Source organism: Lepisosteus platostomus, chromosome 2, assembly GCF_059453375.1.
Source record: "Lepisosteus platostomus isolate fLepPlt1 chromosome 2, fLepPlt1.hap1, whole genome shotgun sequence".
Classification (NCBI taxonomy): domain Eukaryota; kingdom Metazoa; phylum Chordata; class Actinopteri; order Semionotiformes; family Lepisosteidae; genus Lepisosteus; species Lepisosteus platostomus.
The window spans coordinates 76,899,819-76,924,283 of NC_142612.1; the positions used below are offsets into that span (position 1 = coordinate 76,899,819).

General features: G+C 38.8%; 2 protein-coding genes and 1 pseudogene across 6 annotated transcripts; all 3 read left to right on the top strand.

The window, feature by feature from the left end:
• Positions 1 to 267: 267 nt before the first annotated feature.
• On the top strand, positions 268 to 4,027 carry LOC148677202 (extracellular calcium-sensing receptor-like; annotated as a pseudogene).
• Positions 4,028 to 14,365: 10,338 nt separating this feature from the next.
• Positions 14,366 to 17,434, top strand: LOC148677203 (extracellular calcium-sensing receptor-like). The gene is made up of 4 exons (XM_088623146.1): positions 14,366 to 14,638; positions 15,851 to 16,078; positions 16,163 to 16,286; positions 16,524 to 17,434. The coding sequence occupies exons 1-4, from the start codon at positions 14,381 to 14,383 to the stop codon at positions 17,432 to 17,434; spliced, it is 1,521 nt and encodes a 506-aa protein (XP_088479272.1). The 5' UTR covers positions 14,366 to 14,380.
• A 2,838-nt stretch (positions 17,435 to 20,272) lies between these two features.
• Positions 20,273 to 24,131, top strand: LOC148677204 (extracellular calcium-sensing receptor-like). Of its 5 annotated transcripts, none has more exons than XM_088643484.1 (5): positions 20,273 to 20,474; positions 20,663 to 20,954; positions 22,146 to 22,373; positions 22,912 to 23,035; positions 23,218 to 24,131. In XM_088643484.1, the coding sequence occupies exons 1-5, from the start codon at positions 20,386 to 20,388 to the stop codon at positions 24,129 to 24,131; spliced, it is 1,647 nt and encodes a 548-aa protein (XP_088499610.1). In that variant the 5' UTR covers positions 20,273 to 20,385. The 5 variants fall into 5 exon arrangements, with proteins under 5 accessions (XP_088499610.1, XP_088499600.1, XP_088499584.1 ...); XM_088643474.1 differs by lacking the exon at positions 20,273 to 20,474 and adding an exon at positions 21,229 to 22,035 and having other exon boundaries at positions 20,673 to 20,954; positions 22,915 to 23,035; XM_088643458.1 differs by lacking the exon at positions 20,273 to 20,474 and adding an exon at positions 21,229 to 22,035 and having other exon boundaries at positions 20,674 to 20,954.
• The last annotated feature ends 334 nt before the right edge of the window (positions 24,132 to 24,465 follow it).

The following is a 24,465-nucleotide window of genomic DNA, read 5'->3' on the forward strand; positions in this document are numbered from 1 at the left end:
GATCGGCGGGATGTTCCAAATCCACAGCAATAATGAAGAAAAAATATACTCCTTTAGAACCAAACCAGGGCCCCCAGAAGGGAAAAGGTTAGTTGTTTCTAAGTAACTATGTTATAAATTCTACAGGTATGTATATTTTATACATTCTTGTGTTGTAATTCAAATCAGCTTTTATGTGTGAACTTATGTTACAAACAATGCAATTTATAGATGCTAAACTTAAACATTCAAAACTAGCCAGAAATTAAACTTAGAATAACTAAAACAGAATTATTATTTTTGTGCATTCCTCCTAGCTTTTACTCTGCAGAATTTCAGTCGGCATTGACGATGATCTTTACCATTGAAGAAATAAACAACAGGACTGATCTTCTTCCTGGAGTGACTTTGGGATTTAAGATTTATGACACATATGGCTCCATACCTTTGGCCATAAGAGCAGCCATGGCTCTGATGAATGGAAATGAGGAAACTCTCTCTGACAGCTCCTGCTCCAGACCAGCTGCAGTCCAAGCTATAATAGGAGAATCTGCATCATCACCCACAATTGCAATCTCATCAGCAGTTGGACCTTTTCAAATTCCTGTGGTGAGAAATTCTTAATTCTAATACTTACAATTTTTATATTATTTGCCCTGATGAAAATCAATATTTTAAATGTTTTGCCATAACCACAGGGAATGTTTCTCACAATGTGTCATTGTGACCGTGGCGGTTCCACACGGGCTCGTGCCCTCTCCGCTCCACCCTGCCGGTTCGTCCCGCAACAAATGGGGCGCGACCCTGGGTCTCCGGCGTAACGCAACAGGGAACCAGCGCGGCTGAGCGGCTGAGGTCCCTGCTACGCGCAGGGATGGCGATGACGTCACCGTGCCCAAACTAGCTCCGCCACGTAATGAACTGCATTCAGAGCATAGTTGTTCTAACAAAACTGAATACAGTGAGTTATTTTAAATCCTAAAATGTTTAGATATTGTCTCTTCTTTACAGATCAGTCACTTTGCAACCTGTGCATGTCTGAGCAATAGAAGACGATTCCCTTCATTCTTCAGAACCATCCCCAGTGACTATTATCAGAGCAGAGCCCTGGCTCAGCTTGTGAAGCACTTTGGATGGACCTGGGTTGGAGCCGTTAGAAGTGACAATGATTATGGCCACAGTGGAATGACTACCTTTATACAAGCTGCCCAGAAAGAGGGCATCTGTATTGAATATTCAGAAACCATTCATGAAAACTATCCGAGGAAGGACATTCTTAAAACCATAAATGTAATAAAAAAGAGCACAGCAAAGGCCATTATAGCTTTCCTTGCCCGAGCAGAGATTATTGTTTTATTGAGAGAATTATCACTTCAGAATGTAACTGGTCACCAATGGATTGGCAGTGAAGCCTGGATTACCGCCAGTAATGTTGCGACTACAGAGGGTTATAGAATTGTGAGAGGAGCTATAGGGTTTGCTATTCTTAAAACCAAAGTAGATGGACTGAGAGAGTTTTTAACAAATATTCATCCATCACAACATCCAGGCAATGCGGTGATCAATGAGTTTTGGGAAACTGCATTTAATTGTTCCCTGACAAATGAAGAAAATTCAGCTGGTAGGACAACTTGTACAGGGACTGAAAATTTAAGAGAAAAAAGTGGATATGCGGTTTTGTCGGAGATGAGATTTTTCAATAATTTGTATAAATCAGTGTATGCTGTTGCAAATGCTCTACATAGCCTGCTTGACTGCAAACCACAAGGTCCTTCTTCCAATTACACTTGTGCAAAAATGAGTAATACTGAACCAAGACAGGTAAAGTAGTAATTCATGTTCTACTTATACAGTATACTTATGTTCTACTTCGTTCTGTAAAGTGCTTTGAGAAGCCATCTTTAAACGTTCTATATAACAAAAGTTTTTTGTTATTATTATTTATTACTGTACCATTAACCACTTCAACTTCAAGTCTAGCTTTAATGTTTGTAATGATAGCAACATGATGTTTTTTTGCACAGGTTCTTCAGCATCTCAAAAAAGTCAATTTCATAACCAAAACAGGAGAACAGGTCTCATTCGATGACAATGGAGATCCAGTTGCGAGATATGAATTAGTGAACTGGCAGCTTGTTAATGAGAGCACCATCCAGTTTGTGACTGTTGGTTACTATGATGCTTCACTGCCAGCAGGTCATCAGTTTGTCATGAATCAAGTTAACATTTCTTGGGCAGGCGGTCAATATGAGGTAGGCATGTGAAAATATATAACAAAGTTATTTTTGTTGTTTTATCGCACAATGATTCCCTTTTCTTGTTGATTTGTCCTTAAAGAAAAGGCAAAACAAATCTTTTGAAGTGAAAAAAGTACACAATTCTATTTGCTTAATGATCTTAATTACTGTAGATTTGCTTGAGCTCTGTTCTTAAAAATATCTATTTTTCTTTCTTCCTTGAAATAGTTATTATACTACAAATATTTTAAATATGAACTTCTTTACCTGAGAAAGATTTTCTCTGGAATACTTCACTGCCTCACAAAACATTTTATATTTTCATATACAGTACTATAATAATAGTTTTGAAGTCAATTTTGTCTGACCCTTGCTGTGCAGAAGCCTGAGTCAGTGTGCAGTGAGAGCTGTCCCCCAGGCACTCGAAAGGCAGTTCAGAGAGGAAGGCCTGTGTGTTGCTATGACTGCATACGATGTGCTGAAGGAGAGATCAGCAACACCACAGGTAAATGGGAGACACTAAATCCAGGACTAATTATCACATAGTTGGTGGTGTCATTGAACCAGTTATTAATAGAATATAAGATCAGCAACACCACAGGTAAATAGTAGGACAGCGTATTAACATGCCTTAGTTTAATAAGTTATTGTGGTTTTAAGAAGTCAAATCAACAAATTAGTCACATAATATACAGTATATATATTTCCTTTATTAATGTGATTATTATTTATAATTAATTAGTATAGCAGATACATTTTTATATGCTTCTTTTTATTATGTATTGTACACTAAACAAAACTTGTGGGTTTCTTTGCAGATGCTAATGGTTGTATCCAGTGTTCTTTGGATTATTGGTCAAATGAGAAAAGAGATGCATGTGTACTTAAAATAATTGAATTTTTGTCCTTTGGAGAAATCATGGGAATTGTGCTCTTGATATTTTCTGTGTCTGGAGTTGGTGTAACTATAGGGATAGCACTGATCTTCTTTAAATATAAGGAAACTCCCATCGTTAAAGCTAATAACTCCGAACTGAGTTTCCTTCTGCTCTTTTCATTGACTCTGTGTTTCCTCTGTTCACTTACTTTCATTGGCCAGCCCTCTGACTGGTCCTGTATGTTGCGCCACACAGCATTTGGGATCACATTTGTCCTGTGCATCTCTTGTGTTCTGGGGAAAACAATAGTGGTGTTAATGGCCTTTAGGGCTACACTGCCAGGCAATAACATCATGAAATGGTTTGGGCCCACACAGCAACGATTAAGTGTTCTTGCTTTCACACTTGTACAGGTCTTGATTTGTGTGCTTTGGTTGGCAATATCACCTCCTTTTCCTAAAAAGAACATGAAATACTACAGAGAAAAAATAATTCTGGAGTGTGACTTGGGATCTGCAGGTGCATTCTGGGCTGTGTTAGGGTACATAGGATTCCTCTCTGCCTTGTGCTTTGTGCTCGCTTTTTTGGCTCGGAAGCTGCCTGATAACTTCAATGAAGCCAAATTCATTACATTCAGCATGCTCATATTCTGTGCTGTCTGGATCACCTTTATCCCAGCTTATATCAGCTCTCCTGGGAAATTCACAGTAGCTGTAGAAATATTTGCAATTTTGGCATCGAGTTTTGGTTTATTCTTCTGTATATTTGCCCCAAAATGTTATATACTTTTACTAAAGCCTGAATTAAATACAAAGAAACATCTGATGGGTAAAATGCCATCATAATCTCTGTAAGAAAGCCATGTGTAGTATATGTCTTTAATTATATTTTGTAGTTTATAATAAAAAAATAATGTTTTAAAGAAATCAAGAATTTGAGTCAAGGATTCTTATTGCTATGTTTAGAAAATATGGTGGTGAAAAAATATGTTTCCATTAGTATACACAAGCCTATTCTTTATGATTTAACTCTGTTTAATGTTACCTATACCTGTACCTTTGCAATAAATGCTAACAAGAACAAGAACGACGATGATGATGATGTTGTTCATCAGTACCAGATGCTCATTGTCCCCACTCCAGGGAGTAACTGTTTGCCTGCTGTGATCTTTACAGGAACTCTACACACTGGCCACTCTTTCAGCCTCCAAATGACCCCCCACTCTGTTAGAAGAGCAAGTTTTAGAACACTGCAATTATGTTTTGAGGATATCTGCAATCATGATATGAAACCATATTGTATTTTTGTTTGTAGCTGTATATTCTTTGAACCTGTAATTCAGGGTGTTTGCAAATAAGTTCATGCCAAGGAATTCCCATAAGCTGTGTTTTGCTAAAGTATCCAGACCCCTGTACACTTTTTACATGTTATTGCTTTTTAGTTGTCACGATCGCAAACCTCTCCTCTTAAGGGCGCTCCAGCCCTTTCTAGTTCTGCCTCATTCCCCGCACCTGTTCCTTATTCCAGCCCCCTTTTGAGTTCCCCCTTAAAAGCCAGAGGCAGACGATATTCGGGGCTCTACATTGATTCCCGTATCATGCGAGCCTGGGTCCTGATGTATCTGGCTTTTAACTTTATCTTCCTCTTCCTCTTCCTCTTCCTCTTCCTCTTCCTCTTCCTGTTCCCCCTGCCAGTCTTGACCCGGTTCCTGTTTTTAATCTCCTGTTTTGGATGGATCACCTTGGCATGGACTCATGCTCGTTTATGGATTCCCCGTTTGGACTTCTTCCTGGATTGTTTGCACCAGACTCACTCCCCTGGACACCTGGGCACTCTGGACACGCCCCCCCATATTCATTCCCGATTCCTGCATTAATTTATCCTAGTGTTTCCTCACTCCACCCCGGATTGTGTCGTCCGCATAGGGTCTGAAAAGAACTGTTCGTGACATTAGTCTGGTGTCATGACACATTAAAGTAACAATTGATGTCTGTTATACACACAGCTTTCTCCACACATTAAAAGTAAAAAAGAATAGACAACGTACATTAAAAATGAAAAAGAGGAAAACCTGTTTCAGCCTGGCTTAAAGTAGGTAAAGAAATATTTTTTCAGCAGGATAATGACCTAAAGCTACACTGCAGTGGATTTAGAATAAGAAAGGGAATATCCCTGAATGGCCCAGTCAAAATCTTGACTTGAATCCTATGGTGAATTTGTGGAAAGACTGCTGTCCATAAACAATCCCTCAGCAACTTGAGAGCTTCAGTAAATCTGAAACTTTTGTTGTTGTTTTTTATTTCCCTATCAGCAAAATTGCGCAAGAACAGTAAAAAAACTGATGCCAAAGGTGCTTCCACTGAATACTAGGTTCACAGGTCTGAATACTTTTACAATCTTTTTTATAATATGAAACATATTTCATTTCTTTCTCTCCTTAGTATTTGCTGACATTTACTGCAGTTGTAGCATTCAGGTTTTGAATACAATATTAAGGTAAAACACATGTGTACTGTATGAATCATAGGGAGGTTCTGAATACTTTTGCAAGACAGTGTATATTACATTAACCAACATGAACCCTATAACAACCCCCCCCCCCAATGATTACTTTATTACTGTCGTTGTTCTTATTTGATTTTAATGTTTTAAACAGTGTTTGGATCTTTAAAATAATTATATTTGATAAACTATTTAATAATATTTGAAAAGAACTTTCAAAATGTAATCAGGGTATCTTTTCTGTCCCTGTGCAATTATTTACATATTTAGGTTTTAATTTGTTGATATTATAATGATGGAAAAAAGAAACACAACATTTTCTGGAATTTGAATACTGTAGTCATACCTTATGTACTTTTACAAAACATTGTCTATTTGTTTTAAGCCCTCTGACCAGCAAAACAGCTTGTACAGTGAGGCATTGCAACCTGCCAATCACACAAAAGTTTGTTAGGTGCACTTTTACCCGACAAGGTCCAGGTGTAACAATGCCCGATCAGGTTACCTTTAAAAAGGCCTTATTTCAAAGCTTAGGTCATTGCAAGAAAAAAGTCACACTTGCATTCCATAATACCTTGAATGTCACCAGAAGCAAGGGAGAGGGCCATTGGCATACTGCAGGCAGGCATGTCATGTGCCAGCATTGCCAGACACTATGGAGTAAGCCACTCCACTGTGTCCCGACTGCAGAGAAGGTTTCAGCAGACCGTCAGGACAGATGACTGTCCAAGTGACAGGACTCCATGCTGCTGGCCTTAGAGCAAGGCGACCTGTCAGAGGCCCTCTGCTCACACCTCCTAGACATCACACCCGACTGGCTTGGGCCAGAGAGAGGCTGCGATGGACTCGTCGGCAGTGGCATCAGGTTCCTTTTCGCAGATGAGTCACTCTTCAGCCTGTTCCACACAGACAGGAGGGCCAGAGTGTGGAGGAGGAGGTGTTGCATTTCTTTATTCCATCAGTAGATATTAAAAACCATCGTATGATATATGGTAATTATGTTTTCTGCAGATATTGTACTTTACAGATTGAGAAATGTAAAATGAAAATAATAAAGAACTGTAATTTTAAATCAACCTGAGTTTAAAATGTAATTTTTAAGAGGGTTTTGCATGGTCAGCATGTGTGAGGAAAGACATGCTGGCAGTATGGTAAAGGAAACAACCAACACTTCAAAAACAAGGCTGGTCAGCTGATTCCAAATGGCCAGATCTCTTCAGTTTGGTAACACTTATTAAAATGAGAAAATAAAAAATGGATGTGTGTTATAATACTATAATTACTGTCTTTTGCAGAGATCAGGTGAATGTTGCTTGTACTCTTATAATATACAGTACATACCAGGTAACAGGTTTATTCCATGCTGAAAAGAGAAGAGAGAAAACACAACATTTTGGCTGTGAAACCTTCTTCAGGTGTGAGAAAGACAGGGCAGACAGCAAAGATTAAATAGCACAGAAGAACACAAGCTTGGAGAGGGGAGGAGGCAGGAGAGGCAGGGAGGCCACTCAGGAATTGCAAAGTAGAGAGGGGTGAAGAAGGGTGTGAAGTCAAAACCTGCATGAGAATAGAGAAGACTACATTAAAATAAGTCTGTCATCGAGAGAACGGGGAAGATGTGAACCTAGTTTCAGGATGAGTTTAGTTTCTGTTGTCTTTCTGCTATGGGAGTTGAGAAACCCTTCTTTGAGAACACAGGCAGAGAGATCAGTGTGATCATGGCCGTCTGAGGTGAAATGAGAAACTACGGGCTTAGAGAAATCTTTAATCTTCAAAGCACTAACATGTTCTCTGAAGCGATTTCCTAGTCTCCTTCTGGTCTCCCAAATGTAGATAGCTGGGATTTTTTTGCAGGAGATACAGAAAATAAGATTGATGGAGGCACAGGATGTCATCTGGGTGATCTGGATGTGACCTGAGGGGCCCTGAATGAGCGTGTTGTTAGATATGTATTTGCAGGTGATTCGGCGAGTTCTGTTGCAGGGGAAGGTGCCTGGTGGGGATGATTGCCGACTGCAGTCAAGGGAGCTGTGAACCAGAAGTTTACGTAGATTGGGTGGTTGGCAGTAAGAGATGATTGGGTGGTACCAATGGAGGGATCGCCCTGTAAAATGGAGAAGTTGTTAATAACGGTCCTGGGGATAGAAAGTTTGTTAGAGTGGTAGAGAAGCACCAAAGGAATGCGGTTGTGAGACTGGGAGTTTCTGGTCAAGTTGATGATCCGAGGGCTGTTTTTGGCATCGATAACATGGGTGGGGTATACTCTGTTGATGAAAAAAGAATACATTTTGATTGCTTATTTCTGCAAATCCATGTTTACACTGTACAGTCGACATAGCCTGAGGAACCGTGAAAAGGGCAGAGAGTTTTTGGTGTGAATAGGGTGAAAAGAGGCGTACAGGAGATAGCTGTGTGAATCTGTGGGTTTGTAGTAGACCGAGGAGGAGAGTCGTGGATGGTAAATATATACTGTAAATTTATATCTAGAAACGGAAGAGTGGTGGAATATATGTTAACTGTATATTTGAGGGATGGATGAGAGTTGGTGAATTGATGCAGGAAGTGTTCTAGCTGGTCATTAAAGCATGTAGCAGCACCGACGCAGTCATCGATGTATCGCTTGTAGAGGTCAGGGACAAAGCCAGTATTAAAAGCAAAGAAGCATTCTTCTACCCAGCCAACAAAAATATTGGCATACAGTAGCTAGCTCCCATCCTGGTCCCCATGGCGACTCCTCTAACCTGCTGATAAAAAAGGTTATTAAATGAAAATGGATTGAGTGTGAGAACCAATTCCTCAAGACGCAATTGAGTGTGGGTGGGTGGATGAAGCAGAATCATACAGTACATACCTTTGCCAATGTGAAATTAACATTGGCCTCACAGAGTGGCAGTAATCATTGCATCATAAAGAAAAGGTGTTAAGGTGATAATAATGCCTTTCAGTATCCAGCAATCTGCTTTTTTTGATCTTTCCTCTACAGTATCGCACTGCAGAATAATTGATTGTTGTTTTATTTGCAGTTCCTTGTTGAGGATGTTCCCATATTCCAGCTATTGTTTTTCCACAAAGATCTATGATGGAATATGCTTTCCTAATGATGAATTGTCCCTAAACACATGATTTAAAATGAGTTTTGTAATGATCATTTAAGGATTGCAATGATTATCATTTGAAAGTGATGGGATGAGATTTTCAGACATGAACTGTACAGACACACCAGAGAAATTCAACACTCGGGTCAATTGAATTTGATCAAAAATGGGGCCGCACCGCTATTCATATTTTTATGTTAGAAAGAATTGCCATTGATGAGTGCATTTTAAACTACAATGAAAATAAAATGCACACAGTAATGTGTAAAGTACAACTTTAATTTACATCACAAAATAAACTACATTTCCAGGTATGCGCAGCGCCATATTCTGTGATTCAGAACAAGGCAGCTAAACTTCCGCTAAGGTCATGCAGCCCTATCAAATTGTAAACAAGCAAACTTGTTAACAAATCTCTATTAATTCAATTGAAATATTGCTCTTGACTTTGAGAGCTGTCCTCCAGGCACTCAAAAGGCAACTCAGAGAGGAAGGCCTGTGTGTTGCTATGACTGTTTACAATGTGCTGACGGAGAGATCAGCAACACTACATGTGAGCAGCATGACTTCAGAACACAGTTACTGTACATGCTTCTTGCCTCTTTTCTTCATTAATATTAAATTATATAAAAGAAAAATAATCAAAGTTATAATCACATTAATATATCCATTATTAGAATGTAATTTAGTAATTCAAATCACACTTAAAAAATAATTTAGAAGAAGAACAATTATATTTTTAATACTCTGCACTTTACTAAACAATGTTTGTGATTTTCTTACAGATGCTTATGATTGTATCCAGTATCCTCTGGAATACTGGTCAAATGAGAAATGAGATAAATGCAAATTAAAAACAATAGAATTCTTGTCCTTTGGAGAAATCATGGGAATACTATCCATGTTTTTTTCATTTTCTGGTGCTTCTTTAACCCTACGCAATGCCTTCATTTTCATGAAATGTTAAAGCCAATAACTCTGAACTGAGTTTCCTTCTGCTCTTTTCATTGACTCTGTGTTTCCTCTGTTCTCTTACTTTCATTGGCCAGCCCTCTGACTGGTCCTGTATGTTGCGCCACACAGCATTTGGGATCACATTTGTCCTGTGCATCTCTTGTGTTCTGGGGAAAACAATAGTGGTGTTAATGGCCTTTAGGGCTACACTGCCAGGCAATAACATTATGAAATGGTTTGGACCCACACGGAAGCAGTTTAATGTTTTTGCTTAAACAACTCACTTTTGCTAGACAGACCCCACCCAATCTCCCACCCAATAATTTGTATTACCAGGGTGAGGGCCCCTCTACTGCATCCCTGCTCTCTGGAGTTTCATTCTTTTACATTTCTATGCACTGTATGACTGATTCTTTCCCCTCTCTTTCCATATCAAAGTATGAAATATTATGAAGACAAAATCATTCTGGAGTGTGACCTGGGATCTGCAGGTGCATTCTGGGCTGTGTTAGGGTGTATAGGATTCCTCTCTGCCATGTGCTTTGTGCTAATGTTCCTATCTCATTCTACGGCATGAAACATGCATGTCCATAATGCCCGACTTGCCCTTCACATTTGTTGCTCTATTCACATGGACTCTGCCAACTTACACTGCAGTAGGACACGAGGTACAGTATGCCTTACTGTTTCTATGAGCCTATGGCTCGATGACTCTCAGGCCCAGAGCCTTATACTCATACACACCTTGCATAAGCTCCACAGAAACCAACTCGTGTCTAATTTATGTCGCTCGACTCTGCTGTCATTCCTGATTGGCCTTCATTACCTTACCAGAGGTCCGCCACAGCAACGACCAAAGCTGCTACTCATTGTAAATCTTCCTTCCGCCTTGAGGTTTAAAGAGGCTGCCACACAGGGATCATACACATACACCGACATACAGGAATATGCATCGTCAGTTACTAGCTACATCAGGAAATGTGCTGACGATGTCACACTCACAAAAGAAATAAGAACTTTTCCTAACCAGAAACCATGGATGAACAGTGAGGTTCGCATCCTAATCAAAGCAAGGGATGCAGCATTCAAATCGGGCAATAAATCAGGTCACCAGGATCAATCTAAACAATGGTATTAAACATGCAAAAAACACACTCAAACAGGGATTTGAGGAACACTTCACCACTAATGACCCAAGGCGCATGTGGCAAGGTATACAGGCCCTCACAGACTACAAGAGGAAGCACATCTGTGCACCTGCCCATGATGCCTCCCTGCCTAACAAGCTCAACACCTTCTATGCTCGGTTTGAAGCCAGCAACACAGAACCAGCCATCAGAGCTGCACCCTCCGCAGCTGACCAGCTGCTCTCACTGTCTGCAGATGAGGTGAGGAGATCTCTGCAAAAAGTGAACACACGCAAGGCTGAAGGACCTGACGGCATACCCAGTTGCGTCCTCAGAGCCTGCGCCAATCAAGTGTGTATTCACAGACGTTTTCAACATGTCTCTGGCCCAAGCCGTAGTCCCAACCTGCTTCAAGACAACCACCATCATCCCAATATCGAAGAAAACCACACTGACATGTCTTAATGACTACCGACCGCTGGCACTAACACCTGTCATCATGAAGTGCTTCGAGAGGCTGGTCATGAAGCACATTAAGGACACCATCCCAAACACACTGGACCTGTACCAATTTGCCTACCGGCCCAACAGATCCACAGATGATGCAATCTCCATTGCCATACACACTGCCCTATCTCATCTGGATAAAAAGAACACATATGCAAGACTACTATTTATCGACTTCAGCTGAGCTTTTAACACTATCATTCCAGAGAAACTAGTCATGAAACTCAGTGCACTGGGTCTCAACACCACCCTCTGCAACTGGATTTTGGACTTTCTGACAGGCAGACCTCAGGCTGTCAGGCTTGGAAACCACAACTCTGGCACACTAACTCTGAACACTGGGGTCCCCCAGGGGTGTGTGCTTAGTCCATTACTCTACTCCCTCTACATCCACGACTGTAAGGCCACACACAAGAGCAACCCCATCATCAAGTTTGCCGATGACGCTACAGTTGTAGGTCTGATCACAGACAATGATGAGAGGGCCTACAGGGAGGAGATCAATCTCCTTACAACGTGGTGTGAAGACAACAACCTCACCCTCAACGTCAGCAAAACCAAGGAGCTGATCGTTGATTTCAGGAAACTGCAAAACGGACATGCCCCTATCCACATCAATGAGAATAAAGTGGAAAGGGTCAGTAACTTTAAATTCTTTGGCGTCCATATCACTGAGGACCTCACATGGTCTCTCAATGTCAACTGTCTGATCAAGAAAGCGCAACAGCGCCTGTACTTCCTAAGATGGTTGAAGAAGGCTAAGATATGTCCCCAGATCCTCACTAACTTTTACAGATGCACTACAGAAAGCACACTGACAGGCTGCATCACAGTGTGGTATGGCAACTGCAGTGCTGCTGACCGCAATGCCCTACAGCGGGTGGTGAAAACTGCCCAGTCCATCACTGGGGTTGCCCTCCCATCTACACAGGACATTTATGACAGATGGTGCTTGAGGAAAGCTCTAAGCATCATCAAAGACCCCACACACCCCAGCTACAGACTGTATGACCCTCTACCATCTGGAAAATGGTACCGGAGCATTCGGGCCCGGACTACCAGACTCAGAGACAGTTTTTACCCCTGCACTATCAAACTATTAAACTCCCAGCCTCTCTCACTCTCACCTCACCTCTCACCTATGATCTGAACCTCACAGTTCCTTCTTTCTTACCAAAACCTCACACATTGAAATTTACCTCTACCTTACATGTCAAAAAGCTCACTCCCCATAATTTCTATCCTTTCATTCTGTTGATGCATGTTTTTGCACTTCTGATGTTGTTTTTGCACATTACTTGTTACCTTTTTGTTGTTTTGCACATTGCCTGTTGTTGTTTTTGCACACTGCCTGTTGTCTCTGTCTTTCTTTTATTATACAATTGTATTGTTGTTTTTTTGTACTACGTATCGTCTGAGAGCTGGCTAAATAGCATTTCGTTATACCATATACCTGTATATGAGTATAATGACAATAAACTTGGACTTGAACTTGAACTTAAGGTACAGTATCTATCTCAGTCTAGGAGCTTCCCTGCTCCAAGCCACCACTTACATGGGTCCTCATGCTCTTCAGACACATCTCTCTTTTAGCCTCTCACTCCCCACTATCACTCGTGACAGCTACTGGCTAATTCCCCGTCAGTCAGCCTTCAGACTTCCAGGTCTGCTTCCAGCTGCTGACGTGTCCACCTCACACTAAGCGGTTCAACCTTGTGCCCACACCCACGTGTTCCAGCTGGAGGCGCACCTCTCTTTTATGCCCTGGCACCACTGCCTTCACTCACAAGAGACAGACCCTTTCTCCCACCAGCAATACCTTGCTCTGCCAGGGTGAAGGCCCCTCTCTGCTCTCAGGACTTCTACTCACTCATCACTTCACATACAGTAAGTCATAGCTTCTGGAGCAGCTCTCTCACCTGCTCAGCCTCACCATCTTTACACTAACACTCAAAGGTGCAGTTTCTGGCACATGTTCCCATGCCCAGACCTCTGAGTCTTTTCACATGTCCTAGTCAGTGGTGCCCTGACACTGTCAGCACTGCATGGCTACCACCAGAGGTCAGCAGCCAGATTGACGCTTTTCTCCACCTGATACCTCGTTTGGCTAGATGGAGGACCCCACTAGCACACCCGCCCTCTGGTGCACACACTAACTCACATTTAACTCACTAATTCTCACAAAACTTAGAAAAAGTGATGGTGTGAAAATGTGATTTCCAGAATAAAAATAAACAGTTAGGTAGTACTCCGTTTACAAGGGGAGACTATACAGTTCAAAAACAAGTATTATTAATTTATTATTACTGTATTAATTTATTTAGCTGATACATTTAACCAGTTCAGTTTGCACTCATATAAATATTTAACAGTAAAACAGTGAGATAGTGATAAGATTTAGAAACAGTTAGTAGAGAGATTAAAGGAAGATTACTTACTGTATATAAAAAATGAATTTTGTTCTAGGTATCCTGGGGCAAATCTAAAATGTCAGACCTCTGAGAATTTCTGCTTGACAGTGTATGAACTTCTTTCTCAATCTTCCTCCCCTGAGTCCTCCTGTGCACCATATAAACAACCTCATGTGTCAGGTTGTTTCCGATCAGAACGAGACTTCCTCATGCAGTCCAGGATGTTTTTGCAGACAGCAGTGTTGATGATGGTTGTTTCTGTTTTGATATTGGCAGAACAGCCTGTTTGCAGGATTCAGGGAAGAGCAGCTTTTCCAGACTTATCTAGAGACGGAGATATCCTGATCGGCGGGATGTTCCAAATCCACAGCAATAATGAAGAAAAAATATACTCCTTTACAACCAAACCAGAGCCCCCAGAAGGGAAAAGGTTAGTTGTTTCTAAATAAATATGTTTTAAAATCTACAGGTATGTACAGTATATAGTATATGTATATTTTACACATTCTTGTCTTGTAATTCAAATCACCTTTTATGTTTGAAGTGATTTTGCAAACAATGCAATTTATAGATGCTAAACTTACACATTCAAAACTAGCAGAAATTAACCTTAGAATAACTAAAACAGAATTATTATTTTTGTGCATTTCTCCTAGCTTATTCTTTGCAGAATTTCAGTCGGCACTGACGATGATCTTTACCATTGAAGAAATAAACAACAGGACTGATCTTCTTCCTGGAGTGTCTTTGGGATATAAAATTTATGACACATATGGCTCCATATCTTTGGCTATAAGAGCAGCCATGGCTCTGATGAATGGAAATGAGGAAACTCTCTCTGACAGCTCCTGCTCCAGACCAGTTGCAGTTCAAGCTATAATAGGAGAATCTGCATCATCACCCACAATTGCAATCTCGTCAGCAGTTGGACCTTTTCAAATTCCTGTGGTGAGAAATTCTTAATTCTAATACTTACAATTGTTATATTATTTGCTCTGCTGAAAATCAATATTTTAAGTGTATTATCATAACTACTGGGAATGTTTCTCTTTGTGTAATGAACTATGTTCAGAGCATGGTTGATCTAACAAAACTGAATACAGTGAGTTATTTTAAATCCTAGAATTTTTAGATGTTGTCTCTTCTTTACAGGTCAGTCACTTTGCAACCTGTAAAGGAGCAAAGGAGAGAGAAACTCATTTTTAATGTGAATATATAAAGAACCTATTTTGATCCTTTAGAATTTTCTTTTAACAGATCAGTCACTTTGCTACCTGTGCATGTCTGAGCAATAGAAGGAGATTCCCTTCATTCTTCAGAACCATCCCCAGTGACTATTATCAGAGCAGAGCCCTGGCTCAGCTTGTGAAGTACTTTGGATGGACCTGGGTTGGGGCTATAAGAACTGATAATGACTATGGCAGTTATGGGATGGCTACATTTGTGGAAGCTGCACAACAAGAAGGAATCTGTATTGAATATTCTGAAGTAATTCACCATACCTATTCCAGACAGAAAATTCTTAAGGTTACAGAAATGATAAAAAAGAGCACCGCAAAAGTTATAGTAGCATTTCTTGACCAAGGAGACATAATGGCTTTAATAAAAGAATTATCCCTTCAGAATGTAACTCATCTCCAATGGCTTGGCAGTGATGCCTGGATTACTGCCAGTAATGTTGCTACAGCAGAGGGTTATGACGTTTTGAGAGGATCCATTGGATTTGCTGTCATTAAAACCAAAATATATGGATTGAGAGAATTTTTAATGAGTGTCCACCCATCTCAATTTCCAGGCAATGCTCTCTTAAACGAGTTTTGGGAAACCACATTTAATTGTTCACTGATGAATGTATCCAAAGCCAAACAGCCTTGTACAGGGTTTGAAAACTTAGAAACACTGAAGAATGAATATGCAGATACATCAGAGATGAGAGTATTCAATAACATATACAAAGCAGTGTATGCTGTTGCATATTCTCTGCACAGTCTGCTTGAATGCAAAAAAGTAAAAGGCCTGTCTTCAAATTATACCTGTTCAAAAGGAATAAATACAGAACCATGGCAGGTAAAAAATCAGCTGAGAAATGTTGTAATGTAATGATGTATAGCTACAAGAATGTTTTTTTCTTTGATGATATCGATATTTTAATTTGTGCAGGTAATTGAGTATCTGAAAAATATTAACTTCACAACCAAGGCTGGGGAGCGGGTCTCCTTTGATCACAATGGAGATCCAGCTGCAAGATATGAGTTAGTGAACTGGCAGCATGTTAACGAGAGCACCATACGGTTCATGACAGTAGGTCACTATGATGCTTCATTGCCAGCGGACAAACGGTTTTCCATTAACCAAGTTGAAATTGTATGGGCAGGTGGTCAAACAAAGGTAAGCAGTGAACAATTACATTTTTGGTGAACATTTGACAGATCACTGTTCCATGCTGATCTATATTTTCCTTTGGCCATGTAGAAGCCTGAGTCAGTGTGCAGTGAGAGCTGTCCTCCAGGCACTCGAAAGGCAGCTCAGAGAGGAAGGCCTGTGTGTTGCTATGACTGTTTACAATGTGCTGACGGAGAGATCAGCAACACTACAGGTGAGCAGCATGACTTCAGAACACAGTTACGTGTCTCTTGCCTCTTTTCTTCATTAATATTAAATTATATTAATAAAAATAATCAAAGTTATAATCACATTAATATATCCATTATTAGAATTCAATTTAGTAATTAAAATCACACTTTTTAAAAAATAATTTAGAAAAAGAATAATGATATTTTCAATATAACAATGCTCTGCACTTTACTAAACAACGTTTGTGATTTTCTTACAGATGCTTATGATTGTATCCAGTGTCCTCTGGAATACTGGTCAAATGAGAAACGAGATAAATGCATATTAAAAACAATAGAATTCTTGTCCTTTGGAGAAATCATGGGAATACTACTCATAGCTTTTTCATTTTCTGGTGCTTCTTTAACCCTATGCATAGCCTTCATTTTCATTAAATATAAAGACAGCCCAATTGTTAAAGCCAATAACTCTGAACTGAGTTTCCTTCTGCTGTTTTCATTGACACTGTGTTTCCTCTGTTCACTTACTTTCATTGGCCAGCCCTCTGACTGGTCCTGTATGTTGCGCCACACAGCATTTGGGATCACATTTGTCCTGTGCATCTCTTGTGTTCTGGGGAAAACAATAGTGGTGTTAATGGCCTTTAGGGCTACACTGCCAGGCAATAACATTATGAAATGGTTTGGACCCACACAGCAGCGGTTAAGTGTTCTAGGTTTCACACTCATACAGGTCTTGATTTGTATTCTTTGGTTGACAATTTCACGTCCCTTTCCTTATATAAATACACAATACTACAAAGATAAAATCATTCTTGAGTGTGACATAGGATCAGTAATGGGATTTTGTGCTGTGTTAGGGTATATAGGATTCCTCTCTGCCATGTGCTTTGTGCTCGCTTTCCTGGCTCGGAAGCTGCCTGATAACTTCAATGAAGCCAAATTCATTACATTCAGCATGCTCATATTCTGTGCTGTCTGGATCACTTTTATCCCAGCATATGTTAGTTCCCCTGGAAAGTTCACAGTAGCAGTGGAAATTTTTGCAATTTTGTCTTCCAGCTTCAGTTTACTTTTCTGTATATTTGCACCCAAATGCTACATTATTTTACTAAAACCTGAACTGAATACAAAGAAACACATGATGGGCAGTATGGCAAAGTCACGGTAGAAGATGAAATAATATAAATAAATATAAAACACTGAAAACATTATTATTTAAAAGCTAATGTTTTAACACGATCATAGCATTAAAAAAATACTAAACAGCTTTTTATACATTTATGTTTGTCTTGTATGGTTGTAGTCCAATTTACAGTGATACACAATACAATGAAGAATGACAGAATAAGCTCAAACAAACAGAATAAGTTTATGAGAAGACCTTTCAAAAAGAAAAATGCAAGGTTCTGTGCTTTTCTGGCATTTTAATTTAATGTTTTCAAAATAATCACAATTATATTAATTTATGTATGTCTGTTTCCAATCCTAACCACCTCAGACAGCAAACAGTATACATGTAGTAGTTCAGGTGGGTAGCTGCGTCAGCATGCGTAGTTTGCAAAGGAACAAGTAATAGGTTTATTCCATGCTGAAAAAAAGAAGAGAGAAAAAACACAACGTTTTGGCCGTGGAGCCTTCTTCGGGTGTGAGAGAGACTGCCTACTGCCTTGTCTCTCTCACACCTGAAGAAGGCTCCATGGCCAAAACGTTGTGTTTTTTCTCTCTTCTTTTTTTCAGCATGAAACAGTATACATGCTGTTTGTACTGTTCTTTTAATAAAATCTGTAATAAAATCTAAGTTTTAACTTTCCACTTGCAATACTTCAAAGGTCTTAATGAGGTGACCAGATAGTCCAACTTTAAGTCCACAGACACATTGTCATTAAAACGACCAAAGTCGTATTCACATCACTGGAGTCATTGTCGGAGAATATATCAGTTCTCCAGCAATAGAGAGCAAGCTGGGGTATGCGAAAAGACAAATTCCTAATGCAAGAAATTGTATATGGCTAATAAAGTGATCTTATTTTAACTTATCTTATATTACAGTCCATTATGTTGAAGGAGGTGTGTACTTCCAATTTTTTTTACAGCTGCAAAAAATGTATTTATAATATTTCAAATATACCGTTATAAATCCTAAATCTGAGCAAACCTTACACAGAAGATAATATATTCAGTCTCCAGAGTATACTGTAATTGACAATATTTACTACCAATAAGACTGGTTTCCAAACAAAAGCAGCTTTATTTCTTTCCTATTAAGCTAGATCAGAAATATTAATACTAATATTTGAACAATAATGATTGGACAAAATGATGAGCCAATTTTCACTATCACTGCTTACACACCCTGGCTGCAGCCCTGTGCTTCAGTTTGTCTGTCAGTGGAGATTAATTGTGTGCTGCCTGTGCTCTTTACAGACACCCTGCAGGCCTGCTGTTCCCCCCAGCTCCCTACGAGACTCTACAGTCTATTGCTCTTCAGATATGGGTTCTGGATCTTCATTTCATATTATGTAATGGTGATCAACTTGAATTTGATTTCACCTCCAATTCTGTTTTTCTGATCTTCACCTTTATTTTAATTCTGGTCAAATAACGCACAATTTACATGCTGCATTTTGCAGTAAGGGATGTTTACATTTCTGTAATGAACAAATAATCTAAATATTAAAGTATATGCAGTACTGTATACTTTATCTTCTACAATTACCTTAGATCATTCTTGAAATCATCGTGTTCGGTTTTTGACATGTGATGAAATTACATATTAAACATATTGCGAAAGAGTGGTTGTAACACATGCAAATAAAATACCGCACATCTTTCAAAATTCACCTGATTCTAAAATAAATGTGGTTGGCACTGAAAAACAGTGCAAGTGTTTGACATTATTTTTACTAGAACCATATAATAACTAAATTGGAAAATGCCTACTAAATGTTTACACCAACATCAAAAAGTATATATAGCCCAGTTTTAATTATCACTATCACATTTATCATCTTGTTATAGTATGATATCAGCTCTTGAACACAAGCTTCAATAATATTCCAATACTATAATAAATAATGAAGAAACAAAAATGATATACCAGCAATCCACAGTAAATAAAGGAGAATGGAATGAGTACATAAAGGAGAAACTTTTGCCATAGGTCTCAAAACATACTCATACTGTATACCAACCAAGGCTAAACTGTATAACATAATATTCACATATCATATCTTGAGCAGGCTATTAGAATCTTTATAATAATATTACAGTACAATATTTGCTAAGGTGAATGAGTGGACAATGGACCTAGAATAGATCAAATAAACACAGTCAGAGGTTTAATAAATGTGGTGCCTGTGCATCTAAAAGTGTGTGCTCATTCGGTGCGAGCCCTCTGGTCATTACAATATTTTTTCTCAAATCATAAGCATAACATTAAATCAAGTAAAGGTGTTTTTCTAAACCCATCTTTAGCTTCATTTTTCAATACTGTAGGCAATTCAAGTTAAATGCTTAGAAGCAAAACTTTTATATAATTTTTATCATTTATTTATTGCCTGTCAAGTGATGACTGGGATAAAAGAGAATATTCTGATGAAATGGTACCACTTCACATAACGTAAAGGTTTCTGAATACAATAAGGAAACATGCTACTTAAAAAAAGACAAGCAACTGTTTTCTGAATGTCAATAAAGGTTTTGTAAGACATTATTGTGCCTTTTGCGTAAAGATTTAACTAAGATTTGATAATGACTTAATAAGCTTTTATTATTATGCATGGAGTATACTCACTATAAAAGAAAAATAAAAATCTCAAAAGAATGACTTTTCTTATCCCTGAGCATATTAAAACCTGTAACAGTCTTTGGAGTATTCCTGATTTACTTCCTGACCTTTGTTTCATTTCTTGAACCCCTGAGACCTCCAGTGAAATATAAGGCCAGTATATTGTGGAAAACTGTTCTGGATCAGAAAGAGGCGACCTTGTACAGTCTGGGATGATTTTTCAGGCAGCAGCGTTGCTGCTGGTTGTTATCATTTTGAGAGCAGCACAGCAGCCAGTGTGCCAGCTACAAGGGAGAGCAGCTTTTCCACACTTTTCTAAGGATGGAGACATTATGATTGGGGGCATGTTCCAAATTCAAAGCAAAATCGACACAAAAATGTTTCACTTTAAAACCAAACCAGAACCCCTGGATTGCAGAAGGTTAGTGTCTATTTTTTAAACCAATATTACATGTCTTACAATCATTGTCATTTAAATTGTTATTATGTTCTCTGTGCAGCTCCATTTAATCACACATAAAATGCAATTTGCTATCTTCATACAAATCTTGCTATTTAAAATGAAATTAAAGTTATCTTTGAAACTATTTTTTTCTGCATTTCTACAAGTTTGAACATTGGTGAACTTCAGTCAGCACAAACAATGATCTTTACCATTGAAGAAATAAACAACAGCACAGAGATACTTCCCGGGATCTCACTGGGCTACAAGATCTATGATTCTTGTGACTCCTCACCTTCTTGTGTAAGAGCAGCCATGGCTCTGATGAATGGAAATGAGGAAACTCTCTCTGACACCTCCTGCTCCAGACCAGCTGCAGTTCAAGCTATAATAGGAGAGTCTTCATCATCACCCACTGTTGCAATCTCAGAAGCAGTTGGTCCTTTTAGAATTCCTGTGGTGAGAAATTAAACTACTTTTAATTTATTCAAATAATAAAAACTAATATATATCATTAACAGTATCACAACTACAGTACTATATCAAAAGTGTGTACATACTTTATATACAGTATGTATATTAGAAACACAAAGCAATGTGTTATTTAAAAACACCAAGAAGGATTATTCTATATATTCTTGACTTATTAATATATAGTATAACATGAATAAAGTAGTCCCAATACATACATTCTTTTAAAAAACTGCATTTTCCAATGTTCCTTTCTAAAAAGATCAGCCACTTTGCTACCTGTGCGTGTCTGAGCAATAGAAGGAGATTTCCATCATTCTTCAGAACCATCCCCAGTGACTATTACCAAAGCACAGCCCTGGCTCAGCTTGTGAAGCACTTTGGATGGACCTGGGTTGGGACCATAAGAACTGATAACGATTATGGCAACAATGGGATGGCTACATTTGTACAGGCTGCCCAGAAAGAGGGGATCTGTATTGAATATTCAGTGTCTATTCATCAGTCTGATTCCAGAGAGAAATTTCTTCAGACAGTAGAGATTATAAAAAGGAGCACTGCAAAAGTCATTGTAACATTTCTTGCTCAAAGAGATATAACTGCCTTAATAAAAGAGTTATCCCTTCAGAGTGTAACTGGCCACCAATGGATTGGCAGTGAAGCTTGGATTACCACCAGTAATGTTGCCACAGCAGAAGGTTCTCATGTTCTGAGGGGATCCATTGGATTCAGTGTTATTAAAACCAACATAGAAGGACTGGGAGAGTTTTTAACGAATGTTTATCCATCTGAAATACCAATCAGTGGTCCTCAAAATAGGTTTGGGGAAACTGAATATAATTGTTCCCTGACAGATGAGGGTAATGTAGAAATTCCTTGTGCAAAGGAAAACAAAAGAGAATTGAAAAACGTAAATGCAGAAGAATCTGAATTTAGAGTATACAATAATGTATACAAAGCAGTGTATGCTGTTGCACATTCTCTACACAACATACTTGAGTGCAAGAAAGGTCAAGGTCTGACTGGGAATAATAGCTGTGCAAAAGGAATTACTCCCAAGCCTTGGCAGGTAAAGCATATCCATACAGTATGTGACAATGTAGTGAAACTGTATGCACGTGTATGTAACGCATAATTCACATATGTTTGTGATCACATCAAGATGTCCTTTTTTCACAGGTGTACCAATATTTAAAAAAGGTTAATTTCACAACCAAAACTGGAGAACAGGTCTCATTCAATGACAATGGAGACCCCCCTGCGAGATATGAATTAGTGAACTGGCAGGTTGTTAATGGGAGCACCGTACAGTTCATGACTGTCGGTTACTATGATGCTTCACTGCCAGCAGGACATCAGTTCGTCATGAACCAGGTCAACATTGTTTGGGCAGGGGGTCAACATAAGGTAAGCAGTGTAAAAAAATTGTTTGCTAATATATTGCATAATGAGCTTTGACTGGTGAAACCCCAAATCTAATCTACAGAATATTTATTAAATTAATTGAAAGACTAAGCTTTTGTAAATCCACCATGTGAACACTGAATTTATTGTCAGATTTTAAAATATTAAATATTAAAATATATATATTTTTTAATTTCAACTGGGTCAATACACAGCTAATATAAAGAAAATCTAATGCAAAACAGGCATATAGCACAATTGTCACTTGCACAAAATAATGTCTTTGTTTTACTTCGATGTTAAAACATCTCTACTCCTAAAATGCTAGTCCATACACAAAAGAACACTTTCCAAAAATTATTAATCTCCGTCCTGCAGTGTATTGACATTTTTTTACTTTACTTGGAAATTTCTTTTATAACTACCCCCCAAAACAGTTTAAGTGTTAACAGTAAAGATTCCCACTGCCTAATTAATTTTACTGAGTTCCCTACATTGCAAGATACAGTACCTGTTATTGAGGCTTTGCTTTGCCCTGCAGAAGCCTGAGTCAGTGTGCAGTGAGAGCTGTCTCCCAGGCACTCGAAAGGCAGCGCAGAGAGGAAGGCCTGTGTGTTGCTATGACTGCATACGCTGTGCTGATGGAGAGATCAGCAACACTACAGGTGAGAAAGAAGACAGTATATTCACAACTGAATAACCATCCCTGCTTTTCTGCCTCCTCATTATCAATATATACTGCACAGGCAATAAAATATTGAATTCTATTTACAAACATATTTAAAAACTACAGGAACAGAAATATGTTTTTTAGAAAATGAATAACTCCATTTTTATTTCCTTTCAGATTCCACCACTTGTGTCCAGTGTCCTGTAGAATATTGGTCAAATGAGAAAAGAGACAAGTGTATGTTAAAAGCAACGGAATTTCTGTCTTTTGGAGAAATCATGGGAATTGTGCTAATGGTATTTGCTTTGGTTGGGACTTGTTTAGCCATTGGCATGGCTTTGATCTTCTTTAAATATAAACATACTCCTATTGTTAAAGCCAATAACTCTGAACTGAGTTTCCTTCTGCTCTTTTCATTGACTCTGTGTTTCCTCTGTTCACTTACTTTCATTGGCCAGCCCTCTGACTGGTCCTGTATGTTGCGCCACACAGCATTTGGGATCACATTTGTCCTGTGCATCTCTTGTGTTCTGGGCAAAACAATAGTGGTGTTAATGGCCTTTAGGTCTACATTACCAGGCAATAACATTATGAAATGGTTTGGACCCATACAGCAGCGGTTAAGTGTTCTTGCTTTCACGCTTGTTCAAGTCTTGATTTGTGTTCTTTGGCTGATAATTTCACCTCCTTTTCCAAACAAGAACATTAAGTATTATGCAGAGAGAATCATTCTGGAGTGTGAGCTGGGATCTGCAGGTGCATTCTGGGCTGTGTTAGGATACATAGGATTCCTCTCTGCCATGTGCTTTGTACTCGCTTTCCTGGCTCGGAAGCTGCCTGATAACTTCAATGAAGCCAAATTCATTACATTCAGCATGCTCATATTCTGTGCTGTCTGGATCACCTTTATCCCAGCATATGTCAGTTCCCCTGGAAAATACACAGTAGCTGTAGAAATATTTGCAATTTTGACTTCTAGTTATGGTTTACTGTTCTGTATATTTGCACCCAAATGTTATATAATTTTATTTAAGCCTGAATTAAATACAAAGAAACACATGATTGGTAAGATGTCATCAAAGTCATTGTAGTACTGTAGATCTTAAATGTATATGAATCATGAAAGGCACAATGTTTTGCACAAAATAATTAAAATACTTGCTTTTAAACATCACATTAACATTTCTCATGTGTTTATATATAATTGTGGTTATTTTTCTTTATTTGTTTAAGTCATATTGTTTTTCAGTCATACTTTCTGAACTTAATAGAAGCACTTGTTGGGCAGGGTTAAGATACCATCTCATACATTTCATTATTGTCATTTGGGATTGTGTAGAAGAATACTCTTACTGGAGCTGTGGATGGAGGATACACCTGGCTCTTTTCCTTACTATTTTATAAGCCATATTGGATTGGCCAAGT